The sequence below is a fragment of the Camelus dromedarius genome, chromosome 8 (assembly GCF_036321535.1).
Source record: "Camelus dromedarius isolate mCamDro1 chromosome 8, mCamDro1.pat, whole genome shotgun sequence".
NCBI lineage: Eukaryota > Metazoa > Chordata > Mammalia > Artiodactyla > Camelidae > Camelus > Camelus dromedarius.
Window position 1 is genome coordinate 51,199,265 of NC_087443.1, and position 20,228 is coordinate 51,219,492.

Sequence of the window (20,228 nt, forward strand, 5' to 3'; positions counted from 1 at the left end):
AACCACTATGGAGAACTCAAAAAACTGAAAATAGACTTACCATATGATCCAGCAATCTCACTCCTGGGCATATATCTGGAAAAGACAGAAACTCTAATTTGAAAAGATACAAGCATCCCAACGTTCACAGTAGCACCATTTACAATAACCAAGACATGGAAGCAACCTAAGTGTCCATCAACAGATGACTGGATAAAGACGTTGTGACTACACACACACCCGCACACACACACACACACACACACACACACACACACACACACATGTATACACACACACAGCCATGAATATTACTCAGACATAAAAAAGAATGAAATATTGCCATTTGCAGCAACATGGATAGACCCAGAGAATATCACTAAGTGAAGTCAGAGAGAAACAAATATCATATAGTATCACTTATATGTGGAACCTAAAAAATAATACAAATGAATCTACTTACAAAATAGAAACAGACTCACAGACACAGAAAACAGACTTATGGTTACCAAAGGGGAAAAGGATGGGAGAGCAGGATAAATCAGGAGTACAGGATTAACGGATAAACACTATGTATAAAATAATAAGCAACAAGGACTTACTGTATAACACAGGGAATACAGGATTAACGGATAAACACTATGTATAAAATAATAAGCAACAAGGACTTACTGTATAACACAGGGAATAATACTCACCTTATTATTATCTTGTAATAACCTATAATGGGAAAAATCTGAAAAAAAATAACTGAATCACAATATTGTAAATCAATTAAACTTCAATAAAAAAAGAAATATTTACTATTTTCCTACCATATATGTTCCAAGCATGGTGCTTGGTGCTGGACATACTGATGAAAAAAACAGACACAGTCCATGCCCTTGAAGAATTACTGAACAATGATGAAGACATACATTGAAGAAATAACTGAGAACAGGAAGAAGATTCCAGACAGAGAGGGGAAGCATGCGTGAAGGTACTCACACGGGGAGGAGTATGGACTGTTTAAAAAATGCAGGATTTGCAAATATTTCTATCCATTAAATTGAGTACTCAGGTCACAATCAAAATGCTGAAAGGAAAATTCCCATCACCTCCACATGCAATTCACACGTTATTATGTTAGCATAAAATATTTGAAAAGTTGCCTGAATTTTCTACTCGGATTGTTAAGCTTATCATGCCTGTTATCAATGAATCTGAAAAAACTGCATGAAAATATGATCATCAGAAACATATACACGCATCTCAAGCATAGGAGGACACCATGGTAGATGCTTTAAGAAGGTATGAAACAGTTTCCAGAAACCTAGGAACTCTGTAAGTGTCTTGTTTAATATTTACAAAATAAAACTCAACATGAAGGCAACAGTCACAAAGGTATCTCTTACAAGTACGTTATGTCTCCAGCACCATTTCCCAATACTCAGCCTTACCAGAAGATGACAGCTGATACCCTAGAGCAAGGAGATTAGTCATAACAGTCATTCTTGCCCAATTGTCATAAAACATACGTAAAATGTTTACTTCAGTGATTTTTCCCAATTCCTAGTTAGCACACAAGCCACAACTTTGGCACAAACTATATTGTAGGTGAAATAGTATAAATGGTTTGATATTTTTCTCATACTCTCTCAATTTCTATCTTTTCCTTTCCTTTGGCTGTCATACATGGAAAGCACAGTGTCCTGTGTCCAGCCCCTGTAGCCAGAATGAAGCAGAGAGTTCAATTATCAGGCGTTCACATCAGGTGGGATAAAGAGCCAATTTGAATAACTAAAATCCTAATAAAAAAATTAAACACATGTGAAAGTCTAAATCAATCCAATTAACTATAACAACCCATCATATTATACTACAGGAAAGAAACATGGCGCTCCCTACCAACCACTATACTATATGGTGACAATCTGAGAAATGTCTGCCTTCTATCTGATGGCAAACTCCTTAAAAGTAAGGACTTGCTTTACCCATCCTGGTTCCCTCGATGTCCATCCACAGTGCTGAATGTAGCAGGAGCCCAATAAACGTTCATTAATCAAGTCAAGGAATGAATGCTCATTCTTTAAAAAAAGAAAGGTACAAAATGAATGAATCCTCACAGTGAAATGCAATTAATTACAGAACTGTCCTAACTACCTGTTAGGACTGTAGCAAATCTATAAAGTTTGCCCTTCTGCTCTTCTACATAGAGTGACATTTATAACATCAGACTTTCATTTAGAAGTCATTACTGAAGTTTCTTTATTACAGCTACAAATAAACTTTATTCGATGTAATGTAATAAAACATTTTCAAATTTAACAACATGTATCTGACCAGAATGCATCATTTAAATTATGAATGTAAGTATATACAGTCATGTGAGCAAATCTGCGGTTCAGGAATTTGTACAAGCTTTGTCTGGAAGGATGGCGTCCACCCTACCCCCACCCCCTTTTTTTCAGAAAGGCAGATCTTTCTCTGTGTATGGTAAGAAGCAATGTCAGTGAAAGTTGGAAGAAATCCATCATCCATGTTGAAATTTCACATGATCCTATGAGAGAACAGCTGCATATATTGTAGGAAAATAATATTCTCTTTCAGTTCTCTTTTATCAAATGAAGGTTTGCATTCATTTTTCCCCCCCTTAGAGGTTCTCTCCTCTGATCTATGTCTTTCTGTCTCCTTAGCTCATACATCTTACATAGAACCATTAAAAAAAACACTATCTACAAAGGGACCTTTTCCAGTTCCTTACCTGCCTTTAATGCCTACCACTTCTGAGAGGGATAGGGGAGAACAGAACTGGCCAGGCACACATTTGATTTAAGACACAGAGAACACAAGAACAAATCCTCTGGGAGGAACAGAATCCTCTGGAATGTTCCCAACATTGGCCCAGGTGACCTCCAATTCACACAATTCCATTCAATACAACACTGCTCAGCAAGAATTAACAGGTGGCTATTCCATCCTCAGAAGCATCACAGCCCTTCATGGAAACCCCATTATTCCCACACCTCCCCCCCAACAAAATTCACAGTTAGGGACCAGCCCATGCACCCAGGTGTCAATGACAATCAAAAGTTTAGTGCCAACAATCATGTTAATACATAATGCGGTGAGGTAGCCCTCACTCTCCATTCTGGGAAAACTCCCTCACCTCTCGCGGACCCCTCCAGCCCCCCAGAAGAAGAGTGAGTGCAGGAAAAAGCTTTATTCAGGTTTTATGATTCTCTCCATCCTGAGATCTGTTCCTGAGATACACCGTAACAAGAAGCGAGTTAACAAGGAAAGTACATTGGTGGGGGAGTCACAGGGACCCTGCGGAAAAGCCAAACTGACAGAAGCTTTAAACAGACACGGCTCTGGGAGATCACTTGTATTTGCTGATGATGGGGTTCTGCTTTCTAACGTGGACATGCAATGTGTTCAGCACTAGGCTTACCGCAGTTTGCTTGGGAAAACACCCTTCTGTCCTATGACAAAACACATCTGTCTCATGAATGATTCCTGAATATTCACCCCAAGGCCCAGACTCGGAAGCATGGGAAGTCGCATGGGAAATTTCTTCCACTTGCACAGAACTTGGACTTGGACAGAAGCAAAGCACCAGAAACTGTTTCCTTTCTGGAACTCAGTTCTGTGCGTGTGCTTACTGCTGAGCTCATTGGACCATCGGAAACGGAGAACTATTTTCATGTGCACACAGCAGCACTGATCCATAGAAGAAAAGGAGAGGTCACCGTCTCCCTTGTAATATACTTTGTACAGCTGAAAAACTTTGCTGGTCATATGTTAGCCATCCCAAAAAAGGCCGGAAGCAGCATTCCGTTCCGACGTCTCGGCAAATGACTTTGTTCTGTTTCCACCTCTGTCTTGCCCTTGTTTATTTCATCTCTTTTATTTCACTTTTGTTCATGATTCATGACTTTTTTTTCTACAGTACTCAGAATTCTGTCTAGAGAGAGAGAGAAAGAGAGAGGAGGCAAGAAAATGATTTAGCAGAATTGTAAATGTGACTTTTCATTTTACGGTGGGTGGATTTAATTTTCACAGCATTCAGTAATTTGAATTATTTGTGGTTTCTAAGGGGTTACAAGCATCTCTAAGGGGAAAGAAAAGGTGCTACGGCTCTTTTCATCAGTTTCATAACTTCGACAGTTGCCAGGGCCTTAATATATTTGCAAATCAGCCCCAGAGAACCCATTTAGAAATTCACTTTTATAATACAGCTGTAGCCCCAAACGGCTCTACCCACAATAATCCTTGCATATATATACTACTGCACTCGCCGTACTCAAGAAGAATAATGATGACTACAATGAGAAGTGTTCTCTCCTTCAAACCGAGGAGGGTGCATTACAGGAAGCCACGCCCCCTCACTGCTTTCCTCCCAGATTCACAGAAGTGACATGAGTCGGAGAACTCTCGGCCAGTGGCTGAGGAAGAGCCTCTTTCTTCTTGGTGCAGAGCCACACTCCCTCTAGATACACACTCCCCTCACCGTAGCTTCACAGGACTCACCAAACGACATCCGTGTGCTGGAGAGCTAGGTCTATGAGGGTCCTGGCACTGCGCGCCCTGCCTCTGCCTGCCCAACCCACTCAAAGTGCCCCTCCCTCTTGGCTGCCAAGATGTGACACATGGGTTTTCCTGGTGACAGGACTGGTTTCTCCATCAGAGACCATCTCTCGCTTGGTTCCTCACCTCACACAATGGTGCCCGAGGAGAAGCGCCGTGCTCCTGCTCAGACCCACAACTCCAGGCTGGGGGCAGCTGGGAGCACTGGAAAGAGGCTGTGTCCCCAGTGGTGCTCCATACTTGTCCCCAGCCTGGGGCCTCTGCCTCTTCTCCCCGAGGAGGAGAGACTGCACTTCCTCTGCCACTCACAATGGTTCAAAAACTTTACTGACCCCCTCCAGGCTCAAAGCACTATCTCTGAAGTCTCCATTTCCTCACCACCTGCCTAGTCAACTTCCAAACATCCAGACATCCTTGGTCTCTTTACCAGTCTCAATGCTACCCTCCTAGTGCAGGCCCTCCAGACAGGAGACCTCACTTTCACACTGGTCTCCTACCCATCTCCCTTCTCCTATTGTGAACCCCAATTTATGCTGCAGTCCTGGTCTCACTCCAGGTCAAAAGCCTTCATCTCTCCCCCTACTCATATTGCCCATGTGGCCCGTCCATCTGACCCTAATCTACCCAGCTTCCAGGTCCTGCTGAAGACATGCCCCAGGTTCTTTATCCACCTCTCTCCATGTCTATGTCCCTCTGTCCATACTGTTCCCCCTGCCTTGAGTAGCCCTAAACCCACACCAACCCGTCATCCCTTTCTTTTTAAATTGAAGTATATTCAGTTTACAACATTGTGTCAATTTCTGGTGTACAACATAATAGTTCAGTCATACATATACACACATATATTCGTTGTCATACTTTTTCATTATAGGTTACTAAAAGATATTAAGTTTAGCTCCCTGTGCTGTACAGTATAAGCTTGCTGTTCTTCTATTTTATATATAGTAGTTAGTATCTGCAAATCTCAACTCCTACTCTTCGTTCAAGACCCATCCCAAATATCACCTCCTTCATGATTTCCACCATGGGTATTTCCTTCCTAAGACGTTCCCCCCAAGGCTTATTTTTCTTGTAGACATGTCTGTACTGCTTCATTTTCTTTTGTGCTATGTGTACTTACTGTCTACTAAGAAAACAAACAAAAATATTAAAAAAAGGAAGGGAGGTCAATAGCCTGCCTTTCTTACTTGAAAGAGACATTGCAAAGTTAAAGCATAGGCAACTATAAAGCATGAAGTGAACAAGCTATAATTAGTACTAATTGATGATTTGATAAAAATAAAGTGCTGAATTCCAGCTAGTCAATGATGAGGAAAATACTACTCTGCGGGAAGAAAAGCTATGGAATAGCTAACTTTTTGTTTGTCTCTGTCTTTAAGACAACATCCCACCACAGATACCCAGTGTTTCAGGGACCCTGTTGCTCCTTCCTAATTTCCACCGAGACCCATTTCATCTTATTTTTTTTAATGAAAGATTTCAGTAAAGAAAAGGGAAAATCACCCTGAACTCCAAAGTGTCAGTATAAAACCATGGCACAGCATATTGATGGAATTCAAGGCAGGAACTCAAGGTTGCTCTGCTACAATTCACCACTGCCATCGACAGGGATTACAAGAGGCTCATTGAAGAGGAGAAGGGAGAGGGAAAGGCAGAGCTACTTCAAAACGATTTCACGAAATTCTTTTGTATAGAAGTATTTTAGAAACAGCTTTTCAATATTATTCACAGTAATGGTGTCAAAGAACAAGTCATCCAGACGTGACATTTACAAGCCATTTATGGTGATTCAAAGCAAATCCATAAATAAAATCATCAAATTAAAAAAAAAAGCCCTTGCTTCTATCACATTATCATATTTGGTTTTCTGTTATCACTGTTTGAATACTTGTGAAAAGGTGACAAAGACTGTAGTTTAGAGTAGTGAATTAAAATGACCAGTGAAGTACTCATAGCATTTTCCCTCTGTTCACTCCCTACCCCAGCAGGACTCCTGAGTGCCTGCTGGACTCCTGAGCCTCTTACGCTGATCAAGAAGATGGGGGAAAAATTGACTAAGTTTTGAAAGTAGCAATACACAATCTAGTAGACTGTTTATAAAGGAAAGGAAGAATACTGCGTAGGAGAAAAAAATAGAGCCAAGAAGGTGGAATTAGGGGCGAAAGTTAAAGAGATTAGAACCCAAGAAGCCAGAGGAAGAGAAAAGGGCTGGAGTCTCTGGACTGGCCCAAGAAGTGTGATTGCTAGAGAGACAGCAAAGGGGGACAAAGGGTTCTAAGAGGGTTTGCTGTGGGCGATGGATTCAATGCCACATCCTTCTTCCAGAGATTCCACGAGAATTATGATTGCTTTGGGTGATCCAACTGGTGTTTACCTGAGTGCCACTCTGCAGAGTGTGGACCATGTGGGGTATTCTGGTTACTAGTCTTTTCCTAGCCACCACCACGTGTACCGCCACCCCGGATCACTTGACTATGAATTTCTAGAGGCAAGGATTGTCACTTCTCTTTTCATCCCCTGCCATGCCTGGCACCATGCCTGGTACACAACAGGCCCTCAAATGTTTCTGGAGAAAACAAGCCAACGAAGAGAAGCCTTACTTCCAGCCTCTACCTTCTGATTCATTCCACACGATGCCACCAAATCGGTCTTTGTCACTTTGGTGATTCCATTCACCTACTTGCAGAGATTCAGGCAATGGCTTACTTCTGTCCAAACTAGGGTTTCTCAACTTGTCTATACTAAAATCCCAAATTCCTGGGACTGGAATGGAAGATTCTTCATAACGTAATCTCATTTGACCTTTCCATTATGATCTCCAAATCTTCCCCATAAGCATGCTTAGCTCCAAGCAGACCGTCCTCTGCATAAGGTCCCACAGTGGTGCCCCCATATAAAATGTCTCCTTCATGTGGAATGCCATCTCTAATCTCCTTTAGTTATAAATGCTTTGACCTTCATAGACATATGCAAGCCCATATCCTTCAGGAAGTCTTCCCTGGTCAGGGTTAGGGTAAGTGCTGAGTTATTTTCCTCTCCTTTGAATCCTACAGCTTTTCCTGTCTCCACCTTTCCTTTGTTCTCAACACAAAGAGAATGAATGAGTGTGTGTGTTTATGTATGGTCTGTACACTAGGAATGTGTGCATTAAGACAGGAGAGACAGCATGAGTTTTCTGTGTCCTCCTCAATGAATGACACAATTATAAACAAGAATTTTAAAAGGAGTCCTCCCACACAGAATGCAAAAGAAAGCTGCCTGGTATAGAATTTTTAAAAAAGCAGCTATTCCAATTCTCTAATTAGAAATTTCCTAAAGTTAATGAATATTTAGGCCAATCATCCCAAATGACTTTAACATTCGATAATTATACATAAAATTGATAATTATAAATTCAGAGAGCGATAGAATAAGGAGGCAGTCATTTTCTGAGAACAGGGGACAGTAAACTATGACCTGTGGGCCAAATCCAGCTGGCTACCTGGTTTTGTAAATAAAGTTTTATTGGTACACCACCATACTCCTTTGGTTACTTGTGTCTAGGGCTACTTTCTCACTACAAAGGTAGAAACAAGTGGTTTCAATGGAGGCCTGTGGCTAGAAAAGCCTGAAATATTTACTATCTGGCCTTTCACAGTGAAGTCTGCTGTGTTAGGTTAACAGGAAAATAATACCCAAGATTCCACACTAGTTAGAGACACACAGGCAAATATCCCCAGATGTCATGTTAGCTAATTTACTTTTATAAAAGGCTCAGCAGTGTAGAAGTTAAAAGATATATCTGAACACAGATTTCCTGGGTTCAAATCCAGCTCTATATGTATGACTTTGAAAAGATTATTTGGCCTCCCCAACAGAATGGAGATGAAGGAAGCCAACCTCTGAGAAAGTTTTAAGGATTAAGTGATAGAATTCACATAGAGTGCTCAGCCTGGTACCTGAGAGTGAATCGTCAATAAATGTGGGTGACTATTATTTTAAGCTGGAGTACTTGTTGGTGTGACATTTGAAAAATCAGCATTTTGTGAACAATCTGAATTATGTGTGAATTATTAGCTAAGAAAAAAACAATAAAATTATTTGCAAGTTCTTGGAGGCTGTAGGAGGCAAACACAGTCATATTTTCAAGTTCAGGACCTCAATGGTTCTTTCCTAGTCTCTACACTGGCTGCTTAACTGGACCCCCTGCCACCAGTCTTCCTATTTTACCTGCCCTTCTCACTGCTGTCAGAGAGCCTTTCTTCAAACATCTCTCTCAGCATGTCACCCCTGGGAACTGAAGCCAACATGCTTTCCTGTTCCTGTGCTAACCAACCAACTCTGGGGCCTGGCAAAATAATCAGTACTGTGCCAGGAAATAGTTGCTTCCAAAAGATAAGACTGCACACCAACTCAACTAGCTTACTCACCGAGTAAGCAAACTCACAGTTTGCTCATTAATACTGGCTTCAAGGCCCTCACTTAGCTGTACCCACCAATCCAAAGCTATCATGGCATAAACTCTGCCCAGTTCTCACCTCTTCTCTACCTTCACATGACACAGCCCAAGCCCTAAAACTCTACCAACGTCCTTTCCTTATTTTCTCCATCTGAGAAACTGCCAAGACTCTCTCTGTCAAGGAGGTGTCCTCCTAAGCTGCAGTGAGTCTAATAAACTTAACTTTCTTCTACTAACAGGCTTTTCTAACTGTCTTCCTAGAGAGCCGATGGCTAAAATCTCCAGCTCAAAAACATTTGATAGCTCTTCACTGCCACAGGCTGAAGTCACTTGACAAGCAGTGCTGAGTAACAGTTAAGAGCACATGCACTGAGAGATTCACACCATATCCACCAGTTAGGGGCAATGTGATCTTAGGTGAGTTACTTTATGTCTCGGAGCCTCAGCTATTCTTTTGAAAATTGGGGATGCCAGAACCCCTGTTTCACAGGTAGAATGATGTAGGTGTTCAGTAACTGTTAGAAATCATTGCTTTTATGTATTGTCTATTGTGTTGAGCACTGTACTAGATTCTGCAAACAGGACTTTGACTAAGACATAACCCCTTCTCTGAAGGAATTTAGAATGTGGTCCTGGTAGACAAACACTAGTGGTCAACTGAATAAGAATCTTACAGGCCTGGAAAGATCCCTGGGGATACAGGTTGCTCACAGTACATATTCTGAAACCTAAGATTGTATTCTTTAAAAAAAAACAACTTTAACTTTTTACTGTGAACAATATCATATGTACAAAAGAGTGTGTATGATAGAAGTGAAAATAAACACCAATGAAGCTTTTCACAGCTCAAGAATTCTCATACCTGTAGTCTTACAACTAGTTCCTAGGACAAGAACTGATGACCTCTGGCTTCCCTCATCCATATGAGGAAGCTGTTTCTGCCTCCTTCATCCTGGTGACAAGTCAGAGAACAGGCTGAGATCCTTGAGGTTTTCAGAGTTATCTGGAGTGCACCCTAGGTCTGGAGCCTCTGGGGTCTACTGCAGTGTAAGTGCGTCTGGACACTTTGGGACCTTCCTTGGCAGGGCTGTTCCCCTGAGACAGCTGAGAGCACAGAGGTGGCCGTATCCAGCCTGATGACACATAAAGGCAGTCCAGCGTATAGAGAGTATACAGAGGTACGGCTCACAGGATGTGGGATCTAGACCAGCGTTACCGCCAGCTCGCTGTGGACAGACAGCTCACTCTCCAGGTCCCAGTTACCTCTTCTGTCAAATTAAAGGACTAGACAAGATGACTGGGGCGGTCCCTCTCAGCTACAGGGGTCTGTGGTTCTCTGGCCTGTCCCGGATAACCAGGGTCTGTGAAGAGGAACACCACCTCTTCTCTCACGTCCACACTGATCTGCACCCTCTCAACAGCACCTTCCATTTCCTCCAACCAGTCTCTTTCCTCTCAGCTTTCAAACATGAAGACGTCTCCTCCCTCTCCAGTTTAAAACAAAATCTTCATGTGACCTGCTGATTCTGCTATATTATCTCCTTCCTTCTTTACATAATGCCATTTTCATTCTGTTTCATGTGAAAGTCCCATCTCCTTATCACTGTTGGCCCTTGGCGATCCTTTTCCAGACCCAGCACCCTTCTGTAATTGCTTCTTGAAAAGTCACTAATGACTTTGACTTCCTAGACAAAGTCAACAACTCCGTACCAATTCCCAACTCCTAAAGATGATGGGGAGCACTTTCTGAAAGCTCAGTAGCTTTCAGGACGTTGCGCCATCCTGGCATCTCCCCAGACTGACCACTCCCCATTGTCTCAGACAGCCTCCTTGGCCCATGTGAATTTGCCTCCTTCCTCAAAGAGTTTATCAGTAAAGGATGAGGTCATCAAAAAGATTTTACTGGATGTAAGAGTAACAGCAATTAAAATGATAATGTTACAAGAATTGGAGATATAAGGACCTAATTTGGATGGTATTTATGGAGAAAGGATGAAAAACATCACCCTCCTTGTCATCGATGCCATTAGCTGCAATTCATCAGCAAATCAGTCTTCTTCCAGTCCAACTGAATACCCATCTTTGGCTTTCGGAATTTGATTGGGTGGAAGTCTGGAGCCTATGGGATTCTGAATCTGATGTGTTTAGTAGGAAATAAGCTAGCTGCTGACTCAGGAAGCTTTCTGAGACATGCTTCAAAAAGAAGTTCCATAGAAGGGTTGGGGGAATAAGAGAAAATAGTGATAAATGACCTTACAGCACAAGCTCAGGCCTCTCGGGCCTCTCAGCAAGCTTCAGGGCCTCGTGCATGCCTGCAGCCGAGAGCTTCCGGTTGATATTCCGGTACTGGCACTGGAGCAGGCTGCGGTAGGTGGTCCTCAGGTCCCGGTTGAAGAAGGCATAGATAAAGGGGTTAATGAGAGAGTTTGCATAGCCCAGCCACAGAAATGTCCTCTCCACCCACAGCGGGATGCAGCTGCAGGCAGTGCCACAGATGAAGGGTCTGGCTGTCGAGAGGAGGAAAAATGGCAGCCAGCACACAGTGAAGGCTCCGACAATGATCCCCAAGGTGGTAGCTGCCTTCTGTTCCCGCTTAAAGATGGAGATGTTTTTCCGTTCGTGCTTGAGGAGTCTCGAAAGGTTTGCACATTCCTCCACCTCCTTCTGGAGCTTTACCATGCCGTTCAGGGCGATGACGCTGTCTGGCTCCTCCAGACGAGGAGGGAAGCCGGGGAACTTGTGCTTGGCAGCGCTCTTTCTGGCTGCCTTGTAAATCTGGTAGTACATGAAAAGCATGACAGACATGGGGATGTAAAATGCCACAGCGGTGGAGTAAATTGTGTAGCCAAAATCCTGGCTGATCAAGCACACCTTGCCATCGTTGATGTTCTGCGCCCAGCCGAAGAGTGGCGGTAAAGTGATAGAGGCAGAGAGGAGCCAAACGGAGAGGATCATCTTGGCCATGCATTTCCCGTTCTGTCTCACCGGGTACGTCAGCGGCCTTGTGATCCCCAGGTACCTGGAGAAGTGGATGGAGAACACGTGATTACCCAGATCACAATGCATCAATGGGTAAGGACCACAAGCCAGGTGCCAGGCTTTACACCTAGTAGCTCCCTCACAACAGTCCTTCTAAGGAATGGAATCATTATTTCCATTTTGCAGAAAGGTACATACTCTAAGGCTCTGAGAGGTCACATATTTTTTCCCAGGTCACACAGTCAGCCAAAGGCACTGTAACCTAGCAGGACCCTATCGTCATCAGTGACTATATGCTATTTGTAATTTTGTATAATAGTTTAAATGGCTTTGCTCATGCTTTTGTTGACCAGGGTTAGGCTGGAGAGGAGGGGAAAACTTGGAGGATCCGCCCATCCCCCTCATTTTGCTCCCGACACCTCAGAGACAGCAGCTGGGTATTTTGCTCATCTTGTTCATAACTCACCCTAACTGCGCATGTCTGCAGTTCCATTTAGTCCCTTGTGGTTTCTTTGTATTGTTGTCCCAGCCTGCTCAAACACTGCAGCAAGAGGTCTCAGGCCTCAGCCTACCTAAAATGCTACAGGCATTTATCAACCTGACTTTAAACTGCACAAGTTTTTCTCTAGAGTAACTTTCACAGACCCCTTCCCGAAGCACCTTTGTTTGAGGCACAAGAATACCAGAAGAGTTCCCGAGCCGGAGATGAACATCATCTCCAGCAGAAGAAAGGGGACTGCTCCAGCTGCAACAACAAGGACGACTTTGCAACCGTCTGTTACCCTGCAGGTGACCTCTACGGAAACCAGGGCTGCCCCCTGAATGCTTGAACTTTTACTGTAAACCCCCCTGCCTTCTATCCCCAGCAGGCTCACAGTCTCGGAGGCATTAGCCCACTGTGACCTCCGCTGCATGGCAAAGAAATAAAGCTGCCTTTTCTACTTCATCTGAAACTCTGTCCTCCATTCTCAGTTCAGTAAGGGGGATGTGGAAGCCAAGTTTCGGCAACAGCACTGCCAGCATTCCCTCCAAGAGCCCCCTGCCTGTAATGTTTGTCCATTCGTTATTCATACCTTGTAGCTTCTCACATTCCATGTAGTCAATACAGTAAAGATTCAATATCCACCCTCCCCCCATGACCACTGCCACTGAAATCAGCCAAGAACAAAATGTCACACCTGATATGGGATGTGACACATCTTTGTGAGTTAGCCAGGGTCTGCCACACTCGGATAGTATATACCTGCTGATCTCCTTCGTTGTCTTAATGCAGACCAGCTTTTAATTCATGCTAACTACCCCTTTGCCCTGTAGTGAAAGCTCTTCTTTAAGATCACAGAGATTTACGAGATAGTTAGGAAATCCTAGGGTTTTGGAATGGAAAATGATCTTTTTTTTTTTTCACCCCAGAAATGTCTCATGCAAAAGAAATGTCAGAGGAATAATCTAGAAAATAAAAACAGCTTGTCTCATCTCTCCAGTTCTAAGGAAGACCGCATGGAAGGGCACAGTTCTGAAAAATATGAGTCAAACCCAACGTTTTCTCTGTGCTTATTTAGTTCTATATAGGGAATAAATATTTCTCCGTCTCTGTTATCAAGGATTTATAATGAAAAAGAGACTCAGGAAACACAGAAAACATATTCAGCAAGACGTTCTGCCAAACGCTTAGCAGTTTTCAGCTTTCCAAATCTGTTTTCTCCTCTGTATTTAATGGTCTCTGCTTCTATTTGGAGGAGGATTCATAGAGCACTTGGGAAGTCCAGACAGGTAAAAGCTAGCCATTTTGTTGGGCTTTTTACTTCACTGATGTATATAAAAGATACACTCCTGCAACACGAAAAGGAAAGGTACAGAGAAACCCGCACTTACCAATATGTTCTTTTCTGAAAGTCTGTTACTTCATACGTTGGAATTTTAAAAATAATTATCTTTGTGCTAGAAATACCCTCACATGTTATGCTTAAATTATCCCACAAAAGTGGCAAATCAGGCTTTCACAGTGAAAATTAGAATCAATGCAACACTCACAACAAGGCAGAACTGAAATATAGTTAAAAAAAAAAAAAAGAATAAGCCAGATTTGCTTATTCATCAAGAATATTAATTCACTTCTTCGGCAAATATCAATAGAGCCCTTTTTATATGCCAGATGCTGTTTTAAATGTGGAGGATACGGCAATGAATAAAAGAGACACAAATCTTGAATGCAGGCACATGGGGAAATCCTGCAGGGGTGAACAGGAGGACTGAGCCCCTTGGAAATGGTGAAGGGACTCCTGATCCCTTCCAAGGATGTGGGTGTCAGTGGTACCAGTTCTCCGTTTCACTTCCACCTTCCCTTGTCCTTGATAAAGTTGACCCACAAGCACTATCTCTAGGTTTGTCAGCTGCAATTAGGGTTATGTTTTGGCTCTCAAAGAGAATGAAAGCGGAGAAAGAGGGAGGTTTGCCTGAGAACTCAAGAGTAAGAGTTGAAAAGGAAGGGAAAAGAGAAAGGAAGTAGGGAGGAGGGAGCATGGGAGGAAGAGGGGAAAGAGAGCGGAGGAGGGAAGTGTGGAGCAGAAGTGTGGAGCAGACTTTGCCTTTTGTGCAACTGTCTGAAATTATGTGAGTTTTAAGCTATGGGGAAAATAATTTTAAGGGGACAAAAAAAAAAAAAAAAGGTAGATAAGGAAACCCCTGAAGACACAAGTCAGAACAGACTGGAAGCTCACAATCTAACTGATCCCTGCCCTGGGGCTGAAGGCAACTGTTCCACTAAAAGTCTCCCTCTCTTTGGTTGGTTCCGGAGCTCTCTGCAACTCTTTCCTGCTGGGATGCCTTTGCAGGCGTCTCTTTTTGGAACTAGTCCTTGCTCTCTATCAGCTCCTATGGATGGAGGCTTTTGGCTCCTTCCCAAATCCCCCAAGCAGCCTTTGCCAGGACTTGGACCTTGATTACCTTCTCCCTTTGCCGGTAGCCACAGTCATAAGCTGCTTGTTCCCAAGCCTGGATCTGGCTTCCAGGATACTAGACCAACCCAGGTTTTGAGGTCCAACAAGAGATTAGTTCATATAGTTTCCTAGGTGGCCACCAGATGGCATGATCAGACCATCTTACACCTGCTTACTGGGAGGTTGGGATGGTGGGTTGTTAGAGCAATAGGTGTTTGCTGGAAGGAGAAGGAAGCAGGATTACTCACGACGAGAAAAGAAATTATATTGTATTTGTAAGGCTATATCAAAAATTAGCAAGGCTGGGACTCACAACCTAGCAAACACCAAGTCTTGAGGAAGTCAGTTCAGTTTTCCCTTCCAACCTTCATATTTTCAAAACTTAAACAAGGACTTACATCTTCAGGCTTAATTATACCTAGCCTTTCTCTGCTCATATAAATAATATTGACCCCACAAAGATTAATCCTGAGAGACTGAGTACCAAAGGGCATCTCAGAATATTAAATAATCTCATAAGAACAGCATGCTTATTCATTCTAATATATTTAGTCTGACTTATATTACATTTCAGTGATGAGAATTGGCCCATACTCAGTCCTTCCTGGATATACAAATTATACTCCATGAACTTGCCTATTTTAGGCTCCATTCTCTAATGACCTCAAGTCATATCCCACAGTAAAGAAGTTATATTTTCTTCTTTAGTTTCCTGGCAAGACTTTTGAAGGCTAAAGTCAACTGAAAAGATGATTAGGAAAAAAAATATGAGTGCTCATTAAAGTGTCTGGAAATAAAATAAATAAACAAAAGTCAACAGCTTTTCAAAAAAACAATTAACAATCATTAAAATACCATGGAAGGAAATAATTCCATTCACAACAACAATCAAAAAATAAAATATCTAGAAAAATCTCTTTAAATGGCCAGGGCTTATATGAAGAAAACATAAAATACTACTGAGAGACCTAAGAGAATGTTTGAATCCATGAGAAAAAAATTTTTTTTATATAAGGAAACCCAGTATTATAAAAGTGGCAATTTTCCCTCAATTAATCTAAAAACATTATATAACTCTAGTTGAAAACCCTAATGTTTCTTTTGGTAGATTTTTAACTTCATCAAGTAAATATGCAAAATAGACAAAATGTGAAAAAAGAAGGGATACTTATTCTATTGAAAAATAGTACAAAGCCACCGAAATAAAAACTCAGTAATAATTATTCAGAAATGGACAGATCAATAGGGAAAAAAAAGATCCTAGAAGTACATTCAAAGATATAAGGGAATTTAGTATCAGAAAGTAGGTCACTTTAAATTAGGGTAAAAGACTAGATATTCATAAAGTCTGACAACTAGCTAGCAACTGGGGTAAAAATAAGCCTGGCCTATCTTTATCCTTATTCAAAAACAAATCCCAGATGATCAAAGATTATCATGTAAAAAAATTAAACTAATAAGACTACTATGAGGAAATACAGGTATTTCTGCAGTTCTGCCAAAGGTCATTATTAACCATGATACAAAAGCTTGAAACTATAAAATGATATTTTGACAAGTTTTTGACAAAAATTTGATACACAAAAAAGAAATGATATTAGTTTAATTTAAAAATCACTATGTACAGAGTTAAAAGTCAAATGTCAAACTTGAAGTCCAAAAGCAATAGCCCACTATTCACAGATCTCTTACAGGTTAGTGAGAAAAAGACAACTATCTCAATAAAAGTAGAAGCAATTAAACAACGAAAAAATAAAAATACCCAATAAGCAACTGGAAATACATACAACTTCATTAATAATTAAATAGTTGTAATTTTAAAAATAATGACAGAATTTTTGGCCATTTGTCAATTTTTAAGAAAGACAAAATCCAATATTGGGGAAGTGTGAAAAAAACAAGTGCTCTATCATTTTACTAGCGGGAGTTTCAACTGAGTTAACAGTTTCAGAGGGCAGTTTGGTAATTAATACACATCAGCATTTGCCTTTTGGCTCAGTAATCAGAATTCCAGGAATCTGTCTTAAGAATCTGTCTTAAGAATGATTAATGTGCAAGGATGTTAACTAAACACATAATAGAGAAGAAAAAAGATGCAATCTAAATATCTATAGATTATAGTGTGTGTAAATCATGTAATCATTGAAAGTTACGATGTACATATCTATTTACTGATATCCAAACAACCAAAAAGCGGATAGAAAACAATGACTAGTCCTAAAGGACAAGTAACAGCATATGATATATTATTTTAATCTGTTTATGTAAAGTGAGGTATTTGTATGAGTATGTGTGTGGGTGTGTATACTGAGATGTCTAGAAGAATATCTACCAAAATATTAACAGCAATTTTATCTGAGTTGCAGAGATTTGAAAAATCTGGTTTTAAAAAAACTAGAAAAATCTAGTTTTTAAAAAAATTAGCATAAAAGAGAACTATTTAAATGTATGTTAAAAAAAGGGGGGGGGCATTTTAATTCTAAGAACAAAATAAAAGATTTAAGCAGATTTTGTGATTCCTAAGTCACATAAGTGATTCTGCCAACAGAGATGATCTGGTTCATAAAATCTTTAAAAAGCTGACAATTAAATCTTAGGTTGTTTTATTTGATTAGCTTTTCAAAAGTGTTTTATTACATTCATAAGTTCACACAAAGAAAACAGAACTCACTGGCATTTAAAATCCCATAATTACTATATAAAGTAATATTGCTATTCATGGAAGTGTTTGTCCAAATTATAAATTCATTCTCTCCAATCTTGTATAGTATAAATCTTATCTTTGAGGAAGAGGGGGAGAAAAAAGCAACCTAGATTGATTCTAAATATTCCCCAATATGCATGGTTAACATTTATCACACTAACATTTTCTGCGCACTGTTAATCAGAAAGTGAGGTGCTTATAAAGCCTTCAGAATTTAACTTTAAAATGCATACAAATGTGAAAGTACAGTAAATCTCAGAGACAAAGGCACCAAAGTATTATATAATTGAGAAATGAATGCAACTCACATTAGGGGTTCCATTAAAGTAGGGGTTTAGAGCAAAAGAGGATTAGGGAGTTACAATCCACATGGGGAGGTATTAGAAAGCAAATTAACTCTGCTGCCTATCTTCCATTCTAACTGTACAGAAATTATAGGTAATGGTTCTTTAATTAAATGGCTTCTCCTGAATTATGCTGCTATAGAATAATAATTTAGACGGTAAAGGAAACCAGGTAGAATTACTCTGAAACAGTGTTTTTTGGAATGTCAAGCTTGAAAAAGGTTGGCATACTTAGAATACCTCTTCCACAAGACCTGCTCCCTTCCAGTAGGTGAAATCCACTGCAATCTCCAACCTACAATAGTGGTTCCCCAAACTGTCAGATTATCAGAATCACCAAGAAGCTTCTGAAACATACAGACTTCCAGGCCACCATCCACAGATTCTCTTTCAAGGTCTAGAGACTCAGGGCTCTGTATTTAGGATGGATGATTCTGGGTCTTTGGCCCATGAACTCTTAGAGTAACTCTCCCTCATTCAGCTACAAACACTTTACACTTACTGTATGAAGGACTTGACTTTTACTTTATATATTTCATCTTAATGATGGGCTTCCAGGTTGGCCTAGCAAAATCGCCACGAATCATATTTCCATGATCTCAGCTATTAGCTCTATCTCCCAGGACTGTGCTAAATGTAAATAGCGTAAGCATGTCTTAAACAAGTTGTTGATTTTTTTAAATGCATAATGCACAAAAGGGTTTTGTAAACCTTTCTGACAATAAGAAATAAGAATAAATATTTTTCACAATAAAAAAATATATTTTCCACAGTCACTCAGCACAAATATATATATTTATATATATAAATAAGAAATCGATGCAGACATACGTGTGTACATCTAAGAAGGTATATAGATGTAGATATAAATGCATATATTTACATATATGAAATTGAAACAAAAGTTTTACAATACCATACTTACCATTATAACTTGCAATTCACTCTCTTCTACTGAATGCTATTCCACTTCAGATTTTTTAAATGCTGGTCTTAATGCACTAAATTGATTTCATGACCCAATAATGGATCATAACCCAATGTTTGAAAATTACTGGCCTTCAATAAACACACAAAAAGGTGTTAAACATCATGATTCATAAGGAAAATGAAAATTAAAAGCACACTGAGATACACCAACATGCATCAGAATGGTTTAAATTAAAAATTATAATGGTGATGACAATAATAATAAAAAATTATAACGCCAAGTGTTTTATGAAGATATGGAGCAACTGTAACTGTCATGCACTGCTGGTGGGAGTGTAAATTGATGTAGTAACTTTGGGAAGCCATTTCTTAACATCTACTAAAGCTAATATGTGTGTGTGTGTGCATATATATGTATGTATTTTCTATAACCCAGCAATTCTTCTAAGTATATAATGAAAATTCATCAAAATGCATATAAAGGAATGTTCAAAGCAGCACTAATGGTAATAACCCCAAATAAAACCAATCCATTCCAAGAACAAAGTAAGTACAATTCTAAAATAGTAGAATGGGTACATAAATTGTGGTATATTTACACAATGAATTCTATAAAACAACAAGAATGAACCAACTACTGCTTAATGCATAAACATGGATGATTCTCACAAACACAACACTGAGCTAAAGAAGGCAAAATCAAAAGAGAACATGATGTCCCAAAACAGGCAAAACTAACACATTGTAATATAAAGCAGAATAGTTGTTACCTTAAGGGGAGAGAGGATGTTCTGGAAATGTTCTATTTTTTTAATCTGGATGTGTACATAGCTACGTTCATTTTGTATAAATTAAGTGAGCTGTACAGTTATGATTTGTGCAATCTTTGGAATGTATACAAATAAGGTTAATTTTTAAAATTAAAATTTTTAAAACACAATGGACTTACCATTTGTCATTAAACTAGATGTTGACCTGTTCTCTAAAACTATTTTTAAAATGGGCTCCACTATACTTTAAAACCATTTTCATCAGTGTGTCCAAGATGTAATTATAGTCAGAATCAGTAAATGATCCAAATTCCTCATTCTGAAGTCAGTACTGAGGAAGAGAAGTGGGCGGTGGCGGGGGGCAACAAAATTCAACAAAATTTGGAAACTGAATAACAAAAGCTTCCTCTTTGAAAAAGTAAATCATAAAACAAGAAATGAGAGTTTCCCTTTAGGGAGAAAACTGGACTTAATTAAAGTAAAGCAAATCACTTAAATCTAAAAGTGTAAGCAGCATTATATACAATAGCCAAGATAAGGAAGCAACCTAAATGTCCATCAACAGATGACTGAATAAAG

General features: G+C 40.1%; 1 protein-coding gene across 5 annotated transcripts in view; it reads right to left on the bottom strand.

Annotated features, from left to right (window-relative positions):
* Positions 1–2,159: 2,159 nt before the first annotated feature.
* Positions 2,160–20,228, bottom strand: part of HTR7 (5-hydroxytryptamine receptor 7) — a 78,286-nt gene continuing 60,217 nt past the window's right edge. Inside the window, exons 2-3 of one of the 5 annotated variants that reach the window (XM_064488205.1) lie at positions 11,244–12,005; positions 2,160–3,921 (exon numbers count right to left, since the gene is read on the bottom strand). In XM_064488205.1, the coding sequence (XP_064344275.1) occupies positions 3,873–3,921; positions 11,244–12,005 (811 nt within the window). In that variant the 3' untranslated portion in view covers positions 2,160–3,872. Of the gene's footprint in view, positions 3,926–9,848; positions 12,006–20,228 lie in introns of all 5 variants that reach the window. The other 4 variants (XM_010974276.3, XM_010974277.3, XM_031461375.2 and 1 more) reach the window with 4 other exon arrangements.